The sequence below is a fragment of the Urocitellus parryii genome, chromosome 4, assembly GCF_045843805.1.
Source record: "Urocitellus parryii isolate mUroPar1 chromosome 4, mUroPar1.hap1, whole genome shotgun sequence".
In the NCBI taxonomy this organism is placed as follows: domain Eukaryota; kingdom Metazoa; phylum Chordata; class Mammalia; order Rodentia; family Sciuridae; genus Urocitellus; species Urocitellus parryii.
Window position 1 is genome coordinate 18,806,323 of NC_135534.1, and position 18,724 is coordinate 18,825,046.

Below are 18,724 nucleotides of genomic sequence, written 5' to 3' on the forward strand. Positions count from 1 at the left end.
TGCAACAACACCAGCCATACAGATTACCTCAAGTACGAAGAGGAATTGTGCAGGTAAAGCATTGGTACTATGCCATGCATGAAATAAATATTAGTTGTTTAATAATTAGGTATTGCAAATTTATTAGACTTATTCAACAAGTTTTATTAATTATTTTATAGCTATTCTTTTGTACACTGATTACATTTCTGTAAGTGTTACCCTCATCTCTTTATATGAATTGTTACCATTACTCTGCTACATGGGGTTCTGATCTCTGGCTTCCACCCCTTATTTAACCCACTATGCTTTATCCAAGACACAAAAGGATGGTTACAAAAGTAACATCTAATATTCCCTTCCTTAAGTTTCTCACCATCCTTGATTCTTATTCTCAATTAGCTCCCATGTTTCTCCATTTCATAAGGAAAAAAGGGCAACATTCTTTAGTTATACCTTGATGGCAGTCACATTCTGTTCCTACCTTGCTTTGGGGGTTTAAATGACACTATGAGTGAAACCTATTAATTCAATTTAAGCTCTGAGTCATTTCAGAAAATTAGAGATACTCAGCCTCTTGCCTTGTGTGTTCACAAAATTTTCTCACATATATAGTCTTTGCAGAATTTTTACTAGAAGGGAAAGTAATCATTATTACTCAGAACACTTTTTTTCCACCTCACTCAACAATATAAATGCAAAAATCTCCACATCAATTCTCTCGACTCCATAGAATCCACACATTATTTATTTATGAGAATGGAGAAGTTTAATTCAAGGTTGTATTTGTTTTTTACAGGTAATGAGATTCACTTTCACTTGAAATACATGGAGAATAGGAATAATGTGACAGAGTTTGTTCTTCTGGGGCTTACTGAGAATTCAAAGTTGCAGAAAATTGTATTTGTTATGTTCTTGCTCATATACATCATCTGTATGGTAGGAAATATGCTCATTGTAATCACCATCACCACCAGTTCATTGTTGGGGTCCCCCATGTATTTTTTTCTGGCCTATCTCTCCTTTATTGATGCCTGCTATTCCTCTGTCAATACCCTTAAGCCAATGGTAGATTCACTCCAAAAAAAGAAAACCATCTTGTTCTATGTGTGCATAATGCAAATTTTTGGGGAACATTTCTTTGGAGGTGCAGAGGTCATTCTGCTTACAGTGATGGCCTATGACCGCTATGTAGCCATCTGCAAGCCCTTGCACTATACAACCATCATGAACCGGAAAGTATGTCGCCTACTAGTGGGAGTGTCATGGGTGGGAGGTTTTCTCCATGTAACCATCCAGATTCTCTTCATCTTGCGACTACCCTTCTGTGGCCCTAATGTCATTGATCACTTTATGTGTGACCTGAACCCTTTGCTCAAACTGGCCTGCACTGATACCCACACTCTGGGGCTCTTCGTTTCTGCCAACAGTGGGTTCATCTGCCTGTTAATCTTCCTCCTGCTGCTCATCTCCTATGTGGTCATCCTGCGCTCCCTGAGGACCCACAGCTTGGAGGGTAGGCGCAAAGCCCTGTCCACCTGTGTCTCCCACATCACAGTGGTCATCCTGTTCTTTGTTCCCTGCATCTTTGTGTACATGAGACCTGCAGCTACTTTACCCATTGATAAAGCTGTTGCTGTATTCTACACTATGATTACTCCTATGTTAAATCCCTTAATCTATACTTTGAGAAATGCTCAGATGAAAAATACCATTAGGAAATTGTTTAGCAGCAAAGCCATTTCAAATGACAAATGAATGTGCCTCAGGTCCAATATTAATTTAACTGAAGAAATGATCAAAAGACATATTGAATAATCTCAGCAAGAATACATAAATGATACAAAAAAAGCATACTGTCATTTATAAATTCTTCATTGAGGCAGCCATACATGGGTGCAAAATAGTGGAGCAAACCTAAGCCAGGACAATGCTCTCATATTTGTAAAATTTTTCTTACTGGGGGCTTTGTATTTTTAGCTGTATGCATATATATGCATTCATAGGGTATAATTCCAAAGAAAATAAAAAAATAAATAATTACAAATATTGGTATTTGGCAATAATCTCTATAACACTTGTAAGATATATACACTGCTGTTATGGTTTAGATTCAAGGTATGTCCCCAAAGCACCTGTTAATATAGAAATATCAGAGGTAAATATTTAGACCATGAAAGCTGTGAACTGATCAGTGTATCCTAGTTTGAATGGACTGACCAGGTGGAAATTGGATGCAGGAGGAGCATGGCTGGAGGTCACTGATATTTTGCCCTGGAAATGTGCATCTTCCCTGTAGTTCGTCTTCTCCCTGTCTCCTTCCCACCCTGCCCTTAGCTGAGCTTCCCTCCCATGGGCTGTTCCTACATGATGTGCTGCCTTGGGCACAGAACAATAAAGTCAGGTATCTATGGACTGAGACCTCTGAAACCATGAGTCCTCAGTGTAAACTTTTCTCCCTCTCTGTTGTTATTGTCAGGTATTCTGCTCATAGCAATGTTAAAGCTGACTAAGACAACTGTTAGTATCTCCATTTTACCTGTGATGATACTTGCAAAATGATGAAACTATCAATGTAGATATAATTATACTCCAATAACCAGAATGTTGCTGATTTTCCAGACCATACTCTTCACTCCTATGATATATCTCCAGATTATGATGAGAAAAAGGTCACCCTAGTTGCCATGTCTCAGACAAAACTGTGCTAGGTGCATTGCATATATTAAGTGATTATGACTAATAAACTAACTGTTTTCTTTAATACCTATTATTAATTTACACAGCATAACTGATGTTCATATGTTTCCAGTAGACTGTGGTTTGTAGGATTTTAGAGCTTGAATACACATAGAACACTTAATATTTGTATGGTCAGTAACATAAATTCAACAGTGTTTCTAAATTTCCTTGTGATCTTCAGAAGGGTTCTGTAGAGTTATTAATCAAATAAAATACTTGAATATCAGACATGAAATCTATTTACTAAATACGTAGCTATGATCCATAAAGTTCTTTCTTGCTAGATAACAATAGTCTCTAGGACATATCACACAAAGTCTGACATCCAATAAATATAGAATGAAAGAATAAATGTATAAAATAACATAAATAAATTAAATTAAATACATAGTAGGGAAAGAGCAACAGAGACAAGGGAAATTTTTTTCTACCTTCATCTCACTTAGACTCTGAGGAGAATCCCAGAGAGAACTCTTAGAGGAGGCACATGGTATATTTACTTTAATTTAAAATGAGGAATGAGAAAGAATTTGAAAATGTGTTTCTCAGAAAATGAAAACATATTTCATTTTAATATCCCTCAACAAGATTTCATTCTCCTATGTGTAGGGGATATTTATGATTTTCTCTTACATTGTAGTCACATTTTGTAAATAAATGCTATTTATAAACTTAAGTAGCTCTGCTTACACAAAAAAAGCAGTGTTAGAAATATTTTACACTTAGCCAGGTGTGGAGGCACATGCCTGTAATCCCAGTGGCTTGGGAAACTGAGGCAAGACAGATCCTGAGTTCAAAGCCAGCCTCAGAAACAGTGAAGTAATAAGCAATTCAGGGAGACCCTGTCTCTAAATAAAATACAAAAAAGGTCTAGAGATGTGGCTCAGTGGATGAGTGCCCCTGAATTCAGTCCCATGTGTGTGTGTGTGTGTGTGTGTGTGTGTGTATCATTTAATTCTAAGTTCTTGCCTCACAGAGGTTTGAGTGCCCCTGAGTTCAATCCCCAGTGTGTGTGTGTGTGTGTGTGTGTGTGTATGTGTGTGTGTGTGTGTGTGTGTGTATCACTTAATTCTAAATTCTTGCCTGACTTAGGTTTGAGCCAAAGGATATTGATATTTTGAAAGTTTTGAAGGTGGATAAATAGATACATACCTTTATCCTTCACAGAACCAAAGATATATTGAAAGACTTGAAGGAGGATGTAGAACATTACTTCTAGAGTTATAAATAGTAAAATCAAAAGGGTGTTATGAAAGCTTAATGGAGTAACACCAAACAAAGATCTGAAGAGGATGGTCAGGAAAGTATTTCAAGATGTTAACACATCAAAAATGATACTCCTGGAATAGATAGAATGGGATCAGTAAAGAGACAAGAAATTGAGCCAAAGCACTCCTAGGACAGGTAATGGCCAACAAGTGTCAGGAGGCATAAAAGACCATGTAAGAAAACTAATCAACCCAATATGGTTGTGATTATTAGATGACCTATTAGTGAAGTGATTATTTATTGAAACCCCACTGGTGTTAGCCACTAAGCTAATAGGGTTACACACTAACTTATTATAAGGGTAAATTAGGACTCCTGAGTCTGGAGAGACAAACATAAGCAAGATCACAAAGGCTCCCATCTCCCATAATCCTGTCAAACCCTAACGGAGAGGGCCATGGAGAACATATTAAAAGTACTTTTAAGCTAGTGAGTGACATAGTTAGATTTGAGTTTTACAATGAAAAGTCAAGTTACAGTAACTGAAATAACATGACAGAGACGAGATTAGCAGCAGGATAAGATTGACTATTGTAATGATGAGAGTGTGAAAGACTGTGGATTCTGCTGTAGAGAAAGCACAGTGGACTGCCAAATCCATCTCAAATCCCCTCTTACAAGGCCTGAGTACCTAAGACCCAGCTAGTGAGAGTCTGGGATGCTAGCAATTCACAGCCCTAATCTTTTCTGGGTAATTTCACTAAAGAAATGGGAAGCTGCAGCCCAGAGATTATGCCCCCCAACACACACACACACACACACACACACACACACACACACACACACGGGCCCCAAGTGCACAATAAAAGAGTATCACAGGACTATGACAGTTGGATTTCTGCCTTCATGTGAAGTCAGCCATGCAGTACAGTGAAGGGTTCAGAGCTGCCGAGTTTCCCAGCTGAAGCCAGACTTCACTTGATACAATGCACTCCCCTTCCCCACCTCACCAGCTTCCCTGAGTCCTTGCCTCCACATGTCACCTTCATAAAAATTCTCACCTCTGATCTGCATCTAGAACACAAACTGATCTGGAAAGAGAGGAAATAGTTCCTCAAAGGTTTACAAGTTATAAAAAAATGAAATAACTGCATAATGTAGCATGATTTGTAATTTAAGACCTACTTGACCACCCTAGGAAGGTCCAGAAGACATACATTTAATCACTAGGATGAGAAACCAATTTCTGAAGGGAGCCCTGACATCCTTGAAGAGTTCTGTGATTGTCCTTCCCTTTTGGTTAAGACCCTACAATGGGAATTATGGGAAAGAGAAATGTAAACCTGTCAGTCAAAAATACTGTTACCACCAAAGATCTACTTTAGTAATTAAGGAGAGATAAAGGCATTCCCAGGAAAACTATTATCAAACAAACACAATAACTCATGATGGTAAGGATGTGGACAAAAAAACATTTATGTACTCTTGTTGGGAACATAAGTTAATACACTCACCATGGAAAACAGCATGGAAGTTCCTCAAAAGACTCTAAATAGAACTATCAAATAATCAAGCTATCCCACTTCTAGATACATATCAAAAGGAAATTGAATAGGAAAGACAGCGGAATGATCCTGACATAATTTTCCTATGGTCATATATGAATATACCACAGTGAATCTCTACATGATGTACAATCCACAAGACTTGGATCCTAATTACAAAAAGGTGTGCTCCATGTTTTTATAAATAATTCAAATTTTAAAAGTTAATAGAATATCATACAATGAAAAGTATTAAAAAGTGTGTTATGATCTACATATTGGCTTGCTATAATTGATAACATTACTTCTGGTGAATGAGAATGTATTACATGGCAAATTTTTAAAGTTGAGAAAAAGATTATGATGATGTTATTTAATCCAGAATACCAAGAAAGCTTAAATAAAGGATGATATAAAGGCAATAAAAGGAAATGAAGTCAGCATAGAAAGAGAAACCTGCATTTCCATGTTTATTACATCACAATTGACATTAGCTCTGATAAAGAATTAGTCTAGTTGCCCATCAACAAATGAAAACATAAGTTATGGTACATATGCAGAAGAATGAAATCCTGCTTTCTGCAGCAAAATAGATAAAAGTGTGTGGAATCATTATGTTGAATGAAATAAACAGGTACCATAGGATCTCACTCATATGAGAAATAAAAATGTGTACCTCAGAGAAGTTGAGGGTATAATGGTGGTTAGCAAAGACCAGGGAAGGTAGAGGGCAGGTGACAGAGATATAGTGATCAATGGATACTGAGTTACAGTTAGAGAGAAATGAGAAGTTTGAGTGAGTATACTTAAGAATACTTTTCTGCACATTTCAAAAAGCTAGAAAAAAATTATTTTGAGGATGCATGCCATAGGAAAATGCTAAATTTTTAAGACTTAAATATGTCTTAACAGCTTTAAATTTTATGCAATGTGTATATATGCATCCAAACTTAACATGGTACACCATTAATAAGTACAATATGTATATTTTTCTGTATAATTTTAAAATAAATGAAAAATAAGCAAATAAACAAAAATAAATGATAGAAGACTTAGAATGGACTTTTCTCCAAAGACATAATGATGGTCAACATCTATATAAAAAGGTGCTCTCTGGCAATAATAATTCGGGAAAATCCATATCAAAATTACAATGAGATACTCAATCTGAAAGGATGGGAATTATTAAAACAAAAAAAAGATAACAAACATTGGCAAACTTATGGGTAAGGGAAAATGTGTCACTGTTGATTGAAATGTAAATCAATTCATCCTCTATGGAACAGTATGGATATTCCTTTAAAACTTTCAAAAAATAAAGCTTCACATTATCAAGATAATACTAACACTCAAATGAATTGAAATCAGAACCAAAATAGCATGTGCATTCTCAAGTCCATTATATGCTATTCATAGTATGCAAGAAAGGGAAGAAATGTAAATTTCAGTTGGCAGATGACTAGAAAAAATTTTGTGATGTATGCATGTAGTGACTTATTCTTCAGCCATAATTAAAAAGACAATCCTGCCATTTACAACAACATGGATGAACTCAGAGGACATGATATTAAAAAAATATGTTAGAAGGAAAAATGCGAAGGTGACATGACCTTATTTATAGGAAAAATCTAAAATAGTCTAACTCATAGAGCAGAGGGTGAAACGGCTTCATGAGGTGGAGAAGGGGACATAGGAGATGTTAGTTAACATATCTGGCTTGAGTTGCACAGCATGAATAAGTTCTAGAGGTTTACACACCATAGTGCTGATATTGTCAATACTGTAGGTATGCATTACATTTTTCTAAGATGGTAGATCTTGTGTGAGGTGTACTTGTAACAAGTCAAGATGGTGCCTGGCAAAATGCCAGAGGGAGTGGTTTGTGAAGTAACGCCAGCGAGCCATTAAGTGTGGAGATTCCTTATTGGTTGACTGCTGTATCTAGTTTATGTTAATTAAGATAAGCTGTGTGGAATGTATAAATACCTCTGTTGTCCTACAATAAATGGCTCCTACTCCTGCTGTATCAATCTACACAAGTTGCTCATCACCCCCCAGTTATTTTGCTGCAGCCGGACTGCGGCATTTAATTATCAGAATAATAATCATAAACAAGAAGTTGGGAGCACATTTTCAAATGAGATCAGATATGTGATTGGAGAACTTTATAGCATAGATTCTGATGACAGTTTCAAGTGGGTATATGTATCCCCCAACACATCAAGTCACATATTTTATGTGTGTACAGTTTTATTGTATGTGAACTGTGAACTATGCTTCAAAGAAGTGGTTTTAAGAAATAAAAAAGCAATATAAAGAGGGTGTGAACTATGGATGAGAGGATATAAAAGAATGTACAGGCTTTGAGAAAATTATATGTGTGTGTATTTACATATTATGTACATAACAAAAGTACTACATTATGTTGAAAATATTTGAAATATACAAAAAGAAAGCCAAAACCAATATATTTTCATTATAAATAGAAATGTCACAAAAGATGACATACCAATGTTCAAAAGCATTTGTAAAAAAAAAAAAAAAAGTGCACATCCTTGGTAATCAAAAAATTTCAAGTTAAACATCACAATAATTTACAACTATTATTTTCTAGAATGACCAAATGAAAAATAATTAGCAATATCAAGTGACAAAGTGTGGAAAGACTGGAACTCTCTTCCTATGTTTTAAATCTCTCTCCAAATTTTTCTTGCTTCTTATTAATCCACACTGACCATCCTATGAGCCCAGGGACAACTGCAGTTTAGTGCCTTCTGGGATTCTGGCTATTTCCAAAACATGATGAAAATTAGGAAAAGCAGGTTTTGGATCTAAGGCTTTAAAACAGCTGCCATGACATTTAGTCCTTTAGTGCTTTACTTATCAAGTAATAGAGAATGGGTTTTCAGAAATGGTTTAAAACTGATAAGATAGAAGCATCTCTGTGACACATACATCAGGGAGCTGCACCACTGTTCCCTAGGATGGACTTAGGCCACCAGGCTATTCAGCTTTCCTAGCAACCTAGGTTCAGACAGGGAGATGTAAGTCCCACTTGTTTATGTTCTAAGTGCAGAGAATACAACCTGTACTCTAGAGTGGGTGACACACAAACATACTGCCAAGATTATCCCCTTCTAAAACAAAGCTTTCCAACAAGGGGATAACTAATTCCTGTGAGAGGATGAACAACTACAAGCAAGGTACCTGAGTTTCTATGGGAACCTCTTTAAATATCCTGATAGTGTGAGATGAAAATACTCATTGCTGTCATCAGGATTTCTAGAGCAAGCCTCATGGATGGAATGACTCACTGAAATGTGTCTCTTCTGCACTTCCTACATCCTGCCCTAATGCACCAGAACCAGGTAATGAGGATCATTTCTCCATAATAATGAATCAAGTGAATTTATTCTAAATTCAAACCTTGAGATTTCTTTGAAATCACTTCAGGCTTTGGTGAGCACAAAGATTGAAACTCATAAAAACTCCCTTAAAACCGGTTTATTTAAAATTGAATTATCTGAGTAGTTTCCTTTTTAACCCCTTCTTATCTTTCATACTCAAAGATGCTTACTGTAAGAGGAATTCATTTGAAGATGCATTTGTGCCTGAACACACCGAAATGTCACTAAAACAACCTAGAACTGCAAAGGTAGGTTTTCAACACTGGTGATACTTATTAAATATCGTCATTTTTTCATACACAGCTTTGCTTTTCTATATTTGTCAAATAAAGTCATAGAAAATCTCATCCTTACTCCAAAATTTCAAATGAGTTAAAAAATATTATTAACCTAATTTAACATTGAACAATTTGAGACTCATAGACATACAATATTTTCCAAGAACCAATTAACACCAGTGACATAATAGCTCACTTAATAACCAAGATTCATCTGGAAAAGGAAAACAAAATTTAAATAAGCCTCTTACACACAGAAGACCTAAATAAGGATATTGATGGACACAAAACATTACTTGTTATTCGAAGCGCAGGGAAGTGGGACTGTTAATGGCATCAACTACTATGGATAATACAGGTCTCTCTGGCTCCTTTAAAAGTAATTTTGGAAATAATTCTTCCTCAGTTTATTGCAGGGTCAAACATTTCTCTGTGTCTTTTCTCAAAGTGTCAATTCTGCTTCTCTGATGAGTTTATGCACAGTTATAAAAGTAGCCAGAAGTTCCTATATGTAACCCCAGCACCATGGTATATCTGTTAACAATTAATTCTCATAACAAATGAGGAGGTAGTGTTGTTATTCTAAGCTTATAGATGATGATGTAAGAGTGCAAAGTGGCAGGAAATGCACACCAAGTAAGAGAATCTGCAACAAGAATCTATAAAATTACTTAAAATACATGAAATATTCAGAAAGCTTTAGCTAACATTACCATTGTTTTTAGGAGAGTAAACATTAGTATTTGACATTATTTCCTTACCTATTAAATTTATAAAATAAACCCAACCCCAAAGGTTATTCTATTAACATGTGTGTATAGTACTTGTTGCCTTGTAATGCATAAAATATACATTAAATACTCAATATCAATTATTATATAGTTATAAGATTTGGTCAATAAGTATTCTAGATTATTATATAGTATCACTTATATACTTTCATTGATTTCCATTATATATATATATATATATATATATATATATATATATATATATTTGTAGATGGACAAAATACCTTTATTTTGTTTATTTATTTTTATGTGGTGCTGAGGATAGTGCCCAGTGCCTCACACGTGTCAAGCAAACTCTCTACCACTGAGCTAAAGCCCCAGCCCCTGATTTTGGTAATTCTTTATATCATCTATTATGAGTACTTTACCTGTGCTTCCTGTCTCTGGCTTTCACTCACTACTGAACCTCACTCTACTACATCCATACATACTCTACTACAAGTCCTTTGTGGTAATAGTAGCTAAAATTCCTTCTTCCTCAAATTCCTTGTCATTCTTCCATTCATTCTTAATTACTTTTTATCATTCTCCCTTTTCTAACAATAAAAACTAAAATTCTTTATCTGTGTTGAAGTATCTATTACATCGATCTTTTACCTCCCTTTTTGGGCTAAGCTGCTACAATATGTGTAATCTCTTATGTGAATCCAGGCTTCAACTTATTTCAGAAAATTAAGTATGCTCAAATGGCAGATCACCTAGTGTGTTTACAAAAGTTCTTCATCTATTCAATATTTTCAAAAACTCTGCATAGGAGGAAATTTGAATAATTTTGTTCCCCTTGAAGAAATAAAAAATACATGCAAAGAAAAAGAAACAATAAAACATAAGATCCCATGACTCCATAGAATTCAGGCATGTATTATTTACAAGAATGGAGAAGTCTAATTAACCCAATGTTGTATCAATCTTTTCAGGATATGTAATTAACTTTAGCATGAAGTTCACGGAAAATAAGAACAATGTGACAGAGTTTGTTCTTCTGGGACTTACCGAAAACCCAAAGATGCAGAAAATTATATTTGTTGTGTTTTTGTTCATCTACATCATCTCTATGGTAGGAAATTTGGTCATTGTTATAACCATCACTATGAGCTCACTATTGGGATCCCCCATGTACTTTTTCCTGGCCCATCTCTCATTTATTGATGCCTGCTATGCCTCTGTAAATACACCTAAACTGATTAGAGATTCACTTCATGAAAAGAAGACCATTCTTTTCAGTGGATGCATGGCCCAAGTCTTTGGGGAACATTTCTTTGCAGGTGCAGAGGTCATCCTGCTTACAGTGATGGCCTATGACCGCTATGTGGCCATCTGCAAACCCTTGCACTATGCAACCATCATGAACTGGAGAGTGTGTGTCCTGCTAGTGGGAGTGTCCTGGATGGGAGGCTTTCTCCATGCAACCATCCAGATCCTCTTCATCTTCCGACTACCCTTCTGTGGTCCTAATGTCATTGATCACTTTATGTGTGATCTGAACCCTTTGCTCAATCTGGCCTGCACTGATATCCATACTCTGGGGTTCTTTGTTGTTGCTAACAGTGGGTTAATCTGCTCATTAAACTTCCTCCTCCTGCTGGTCTCCTATGTGGTCATCCTGCATTCCCTGAGAACCCACAGCTTGGAGGGTAGGCGCAAAGCCCTGTCCACCTGTGTCTCCCACATCACAGTGGTTGTCCTCTTCTTTGTTCCCTGCGTATTTGTGTACCTGAGACCTGCAGTTCATTTATCTATTGATAAAGCAGTTACTGTATTCTATACCATGATAACTCCCATGATAAATCCCTTTATCTACACTTTCAGAAATGCTCAGATGAAAGATGCTATTAGGAAGTTATTTATCAGTAAAGCTATTTCAGATGATAAATGAATGTGCCTAAAACCCAGCAGTGGTTCGGCTGAGGAGAATATGCAGACAATTTGGAACACATCAGCAAAATATAATTATAAGGGAAATATTTTAAAAATTGTTATTCAGAAACTTTTCATTGAGAAAGTAGAAATTTGTTAAAAATTGGAGTCAATCTAACCTAGAACCATGTCATGTATGTTTGAAAACTTTTACTAACTCTGAGCCTGGTTATCCAACTTTATCCATGTATACGGATTCATAGGCTTTTCCTCTAAGGAAAAAAAAATAGAAAGAATGCTGGTGAGGAGCAATAATCATTTTACCCATAGGGTATTTTACTAATAGAACACTGACAGAAAGAAGAAATTATCAATGTAATTGAAGAAGAAATTATCAATATACATCAGATACCTGATGATCTAGTAACCAAAATATCACTGATATTTCAAATCATTTGTTTAACTTCTATCATATGCTATCAGATAATGATGAGGAAAAGTTCCAATAAAGGTACTAATGAACATTTTTGAGAAAAAGACTATGCTTTGCACATCAAAATTCTCATAGATTATCTATAACCAAAAATTACATCATTTTCATTCACATATCTCATAATTTTATGTATCAGAATATATGATCATGTGTTTCCAGTAATATTATGGTATCTAAGTTCTTTGGGGGCAATGAACAATTAAACATTTATTACCCGCTTTAACATAAAAAAGATTCAACAATGTTCCTAAATGTTCTTTTACACTTTGGAACTAATGTAATTATAGGCTAATAACCCATCAGAAGGAGTGAATCAAATAAAGAACATTTTAATGTTGATCAGAGACTCCTAGTCACTAAAGGTGCAGCTATGATCCATAAAAGTTTTGCCTGGTAGCTTCCAAAAATTTTCATAAATAGTTCAAAGTCTGGCACCTGATGAATATTGAAGGAATGACCAAATGTATAAAATAACATATCAATTGGATAAAAGTGGTAGGAAAAGAGTAATAGATATTTTCTACCTTAATCTCATGAAGACTCAGAGGAGAGTCCTAGATTGAATTCTAAGAAGAACCCCACATTTTGTTTTTATTCTTGTATAAACCAAGGAATGAGAAAATCTTGGAATTGTGTTGCTCAGCATATGAAAATAAACTGTACATTGATATTCCCTCAAAAAGTTTTTATTATCCTATGAATCTGAGCTGTTTATGGTGTTTCTGTTACTTTGTGATCATGAACCAGCTACTGTAATCTGAGCTGTTTATGGTGTTTCTGTTACTTTGTGATCATGAACCAGCTACTGTAAGTCTGGGCTGCTAAGAGTTGACAGCCCTAACCTTCTCTGGACAATTATACTAGAGAAAATGCAAGATTCTTCCAGTGCTTATGCCCAACACCTCAAGGCCCTAAGTAGACAATAAAAGACTACCACAGGTGTATAAAATGGTTGGGTCCACTGTCCCTGTGTGCAACTATAATACAATGCATTCTTCAGAGCTACCAAGGTCCCAGAATGACATCAGACTTCACATAGACAACACACTTTCTTCCCTGACCTTATCAGCTTCCCCAACTTCTGCTTTCATATGTAACCTTCATAAAAATTTTTCATAAAAATGCAGGTTCTGCATCTATAGACTAAATACTCATTAGAAAGAGAGAAACAGTTCCTCAAATATTTACAGGTAATTCACAAGGGAATTGGTATCTAAGAAAGATAAGAAACTATTTATGGGGTGAGATCATGTTTAGCAGAAAAATTTTAGTTTAAGTGAATCAAAACAAAACTAAATTTTGAAAATAGGAAGTCATGTTCCCTCAGTCAACTTCCAGACATGAGCCACTCTACAGATCCAGAACAACTAAAATAAAGAGAATTTGGATGTGCTTGAGGTAGCACCCTGAAACTCTGTCTAAAATTTAAGTGAAACTTTCTCCTACTCTTCTTCAAGGTACACTAAAGCCTTTTTCAGGGCACAGTGCATTAGGCAAATGGAAATAATCAGGTATCTATGCAACTACTGGACCCCAAATATCAACTGAGGATAATTAAAGAACACCCAAATATCAGTATGGTCCTCAAGACGAAGGTCTCATGGAGATTAGGTGATCAATGAAATTTTAATTCAGGTCTTTGTCTCAGTGTAGAGTGTCCCAAGACTCATTTGGTGGTCATTCATGCTGTTCTAAAATTAAAATTAGGAAAGAGAAACTCAGGAGAGGTAGAATCTCCACACTGATCTCCTGACCCATAGAGAGAAATGATTATGGTAGGAAAGGCCAAGTAGAAGCCAGTAGAATTGCTTCTATCTAGGAAAATAGTAAAACAAATATAAAATTGTATTTTACATGGAATAGTATTACATTACAAATATAAATTTCATTCCTGGAGGCATTTCAGAGCTTATTGCCACCAGGAAGGTCTTGAAGGTCTACACCAGGGTTGATTCCCATCACATTCAACTGAACGAATAGAAATACTAGCAATGAAAATCTGTCAGAACCAGGAATGAATGATGGTCTTTCAACTGCCCAGAGACAGAGGCCAAGCTCCTCTGGAGAACTCTCAGTATGAAGGCATCTTGGAGACCACCTAGTTGTATGGCTATGCCCTGTTCCAAGGGAAATTCCCTGGTAGCCAACAAATTTTATCAGTTTGTACCTTGAGTTCAAACACCTGCTGCTGGAGTAGAGAATCATGGGTTCAAGCTGATAAATTCTAATTGGAACTGCCTTTACTCTTAGCCACCAGAGGTAGGCCGAACCACTGTGCATGGCTTTTTTTCTCTACTTTTTTGTCTGTCTTTTCTTAAGCCCTTGCATACCCGGGTCCACATAGCCCTGAATAAACTGTGGTTCAGGACATGATAAAGATTCTTTCTCCTACCTCAGGAGACAATGATCCAGCCCTATGACATTATCTGCTATGATGTCATAATGACCTGCTGTGGCTGAGTAATGATATCCATGATGTCATAATGACCTTCTATAATGTCATAATGAGCTTCCATGGTGTTAAAAATGACTTGCTGTGATGTCATGATGACCAGCTGTGGTGTCAGAATGAGCTTCTATTGACTCATAATGATCTGCCATGATGATAAAAATGACCAACTGTGGTGTCACAATGACCTACTGTAGTGTCATGATGACATCACATTATATCATAATGTCTGCTATGATGTCATATTGATCTCTCATGATATCATAATGAAGTTTTATGGTGTCATAATGGCCTGCTGTGGTGCCATGATAACCTTACATGAATTCATGATGATCGGCTATGGTTTCATAATGATCTGCTATAATGTTATAGTAACCTGCTGTGGTGTCATAATGACTTGTTATGATGTAATAACAACCAGCTGTGTTTTCATAATGACCTGCTGTGGTGTCATATCACCTTCTGTGTTGTTATCGTTATCAACTGTCCTGTCTTATTGATCTGTTATGATTTCATGATGACCTGCTGTGCCTGAGTGTTCTGAGGCAAGGAGAAGTTGTGCTACCTGGGTTGATATGTCTCCTGGAGGATTTGGTTTTCTATATTGTGGAATCATTAAAATTACATTAGAGAGTAGAACTATAATCAAGCTATTTCCCAAATGTTTGTTCTATTTCCTCAGGTGGATGAAAACCTTGATCTATAATGAAAAATGCTTTAGCGCTAAATATGTTCTTGTACGTGTTCTCCTTTCATTTAGTCATTCAACACATTCCATCCATGAACCTAATATGCCCCAGGCTCTATTCTGGGAGCTAGGAGCGACACATACATAGAGATCTCAGGGTTCTTACTCTTCTGTGAGTGCAGATGGAAATACATTATATGTAAACCAGTAATTTTAGTAACATGTGATATGACAGCTGATTCAACATTCAAGTGTTGTGTAAATTTAGAAGTACTGGTTTTTCTTAAACCTATGTTTCCTTATTTATACATTGGAAAAATACTTACTTCATAGCATTTTAGGTGGGATTAAAAAGAAATAAATAGTATTTAAAAAGACCTATGCACTAGCTGTCACACAATACATGTTCAATGCTTTCTTTTTCTTTTTCCTTTTTCTTTTTCTTTTTCCTTTTTCTTTTTCTTTTCTTTTTTTTTTTTAGGCTGATGATAACACAGAGGGTTGAGGCAGTAAGGAAAAATAAATGTCTGATTTTACAAAGATCTGAAAAAATCTTTGCAGAAAAACTAGGATTTGAAGGATAAATTGGTAGGTGGAGGAGAGAATTAGAGGCTAGAGAATTGTGAAATTCAGTTTTCTAGGGAAGAATTTTGTTTGCAGTTTAATTTGGTAAGCCCTCTTGAGAGAAACTTTAAGAAGGTTAGGATGAAGTCAGTCTATGAATGACTTCATGTATCATGCCACAGGAAGCGTCTATAGATAATAATGAAGAGGCATCACAGATCTTTAATCAGAGGACTATGGCATTTGGAAATTCTATGTGTTTAAATAGGCAGCAACAAGGTAGGGAGAACAGAGGACATTTGGTGACCTTGTACCTAGGTAGAATGATGAAAAAAAATACTGTGTATTATGTCTACAACTCTTGGAGGAATGGAAAGACAGCATAGCGAGAAAAACAATTCCTTAGTTTTGAAAGCAGCTGGTATATTTGTGAATTTACCACTTACCTATGACAGTATTTTATGGGAGCTGGCAGCACTAACACACATGACAATAGTTAACTTATTGGAATACATGTAGCTGGAGGGAAATGTAATTCATGAGCACCTCCCAGAGTCTCTTTGGCCAAAATCAGTAGTGGCAACCTTCATTTTATCAGCATGTAAAGCACTAAGGTCACAGTGCATTCAGAAAAGAGTTTTCTAGAAACCTCAGTTTTTAGAAGGTTTTTGAAGTTTTATGGTATTCGGGTTATTATTTTTGTTTGGGTGGTTGGTTATTAAAATACACAATGCTTTGCTTCACCTTGAAATATCTTCCATTGGAAAATAAAATATAGAATTTAGTATAATATCTGCCTAATTGACTAGTAAAATAGTGCTCCTTCATTTTTTTTTTTTTTTTTAGCAGTGAACCATTTGACCATTTGAGTTTTGGAATGTGCATGTTACATTTTCTTACATGATAAAGGAATCTTTCTATGCTTGCTTCTCTTGTAAATGATGCAGTAGAGGTTACAGTACATAACTGTGTTGTTGTGTAGCTTGGAGCTCTGCTGTGGTGAGCACCAGTCTGCAGCCCTACATTGGGAGTTTGTCCTCAGTATGCCTGTGTCTGATCACAGTAATATCTAATGCAGCCAAGAGAATGAACATAAATTGATTTCGTCTTTCACTAAATATGTCACAATCTATTGGATTGCAATCGTTACCATTTGCTAATAAACTCTTAAAATAAGTAAGACTTATAATATTTTCACTGTCTATCCCAGAATAGCCAGCAGATTGTACAAATCTGATAGATAAGTGGCATGTCTCAGAAATCATGCACACAAGGACGTTTTTAAGAGCTCAGAAAACTCCTAGATGGAGAGGCAGTATCAACACATACCCTCTCTCCATTTTCTCATCTCGTCTTCATATGTAGAAATGCCATTGATCTTCCACTCCCTGATTGGTCATAGACAACACTCTTGCTGTAGGCAGATGTCTACCTCTCCTCCTTTGCTTCCATTCCAAGTATTTCTCAAGTTTTGGATTTTATGTCCAGTGGTCATTAATAGCCTTTTCCTAATTTGAGATAACTATTAAGGATATCATTCTGAATGTTGAAGTTTTCTGACTCCAAATATTAAAAACAGCAAATGGAAAATGATAGTACCATGAAGCTAAAGAGAAAAGAAAATGATCTAACTACTGGAAAAAAAAATAATTGTCTGAAAACCACTAATATTAAAAAATTCCGTTATACTTATGGTTAAGATGTTTCTCCTCCATTACCTGATGCATAATTGTATAATTTTACCTATTCTATATATTTCATTCTATGGAAGAAGAAAATAGAAGTCAAAACAGTTCTCAAATCTTTGCAGCATCAATAGTATTATAATATTTAGGAGTAAAAGAAATTTATTAAAAATCATCTCGGCTACCCCATAAATATGGGATAAAGGACAGGGAAAATCAGGACACGGGAAGTGTCCTAGGAAAAGCAGTCTCTGATATCTCTACCAGATGGTGGCAGAGGGGCTCACTCAGGCCCAGATAGCTCCAGATACTCTTGTGAATGGAATCTATATGCGGAAGCCCAAGGATGTTTGCTCTCCTCCCTCCTGTATTTTTAAGTCCATGTCTGTTTAAATCCATATCTGGCTGATTCCCCTGCAATAATGTCAGGATCAATGGAGCTCAGGATCTTCTGGCTGTCCAGTGGCTTTGTCTCTAGCTCAGCTGTCCACTTTCATAGGCATCACTTTGTTTCTGAATCCAGGCCATCAGGACCAGCACATGGCAACACAGCATGCAGCAACAAACGTATTCTTAGAATATAGGTGGCAATCCTCTTAGCCATCCCCTCCCAGCCCTTGCTGTTGTCATGGGTATAGGCTGCAGTTTCACCATGGGGCTTCACAGTAAAGGCGGAGTTTTCTTCTTCTGATGTGTCATGATAAGACCTGTTTTCTGCTTTTCACCCTCTGATGGTCATCCAGGGGCTGGATGGAGGGGGTATTCAGGGTCATGTTGGGGGGTATTTAGGGGGTGGATTTGCTCAGCTGCAGGATGCAGATAGGAATGAAAAGCAGACTTGCTCTTCTGTTGCCCTGCTGCCCTGACCACTGGTTCTTCTCAGCCAGCTGAGCAAGAAGGGGAAGGTGAGAAGGGCAAGTTCAATGGCACTCCTCTTTTGGGAGACACAGAAGATGATAGAATCTGCAGTGTGCAAGCAAGGACCCACCTCTGGATGTGCATGTTTAATTGCAAACATGCTTATTGCTCCCTGGATGG

At 36.3% G+C, this 18,724-nt stretch overlaps 2 protein-coding genes across 2 annotated transcripts; both read left to right on the forward strand.

Moving 5' to 3' along the window:
* Nucleotides 1-807: 807 nt before the first annotated feature.
* Nucleotides 808-1,737, forward strand: LOC144254368 (olfactory receptor 4C46-like). Its single transcript, XM_077797452.1, has one exon. It carries the CDS (start codon nucleotides 808-810, stop codon nucleotides 1,735-1,737), a length of 930 nt encoding a protein of 309 aa, XP_077653578.1.
* Nucleotides 1,738-8,658: 6,921 nt separating this feature from the next.
* On the forward strand, nucleotides 8,659-11,826 carry LOC144254225 (olfactory receptor 4C46-like). Its single transcript, XM_077797237.1, has 2 exons — nucleotides 8,659-8,677; nucleotides 10,868-11,826. Exons 1-2 carry the CDS (start codon nucleotides 8,659-8,661, stop codon nucleotides 11,824-11,826), a joined length of 978 nt encoding a protein of 325 aa, XP_077653363.1.
* The last annotated feature ends 6,898 nt before the right edge of the window (nucleotides 11,827-18,724 follow it).

Bases quoted from the DNA above. Each gene is read 5' to 3' on its own strand.
- LOC144254368 (XM_077797452.1), top strand. From the start codon at position 808: ATGGAGAATAGGAATAATGTGACAGAGTTTGTTCTTCTGGGGCTTACT.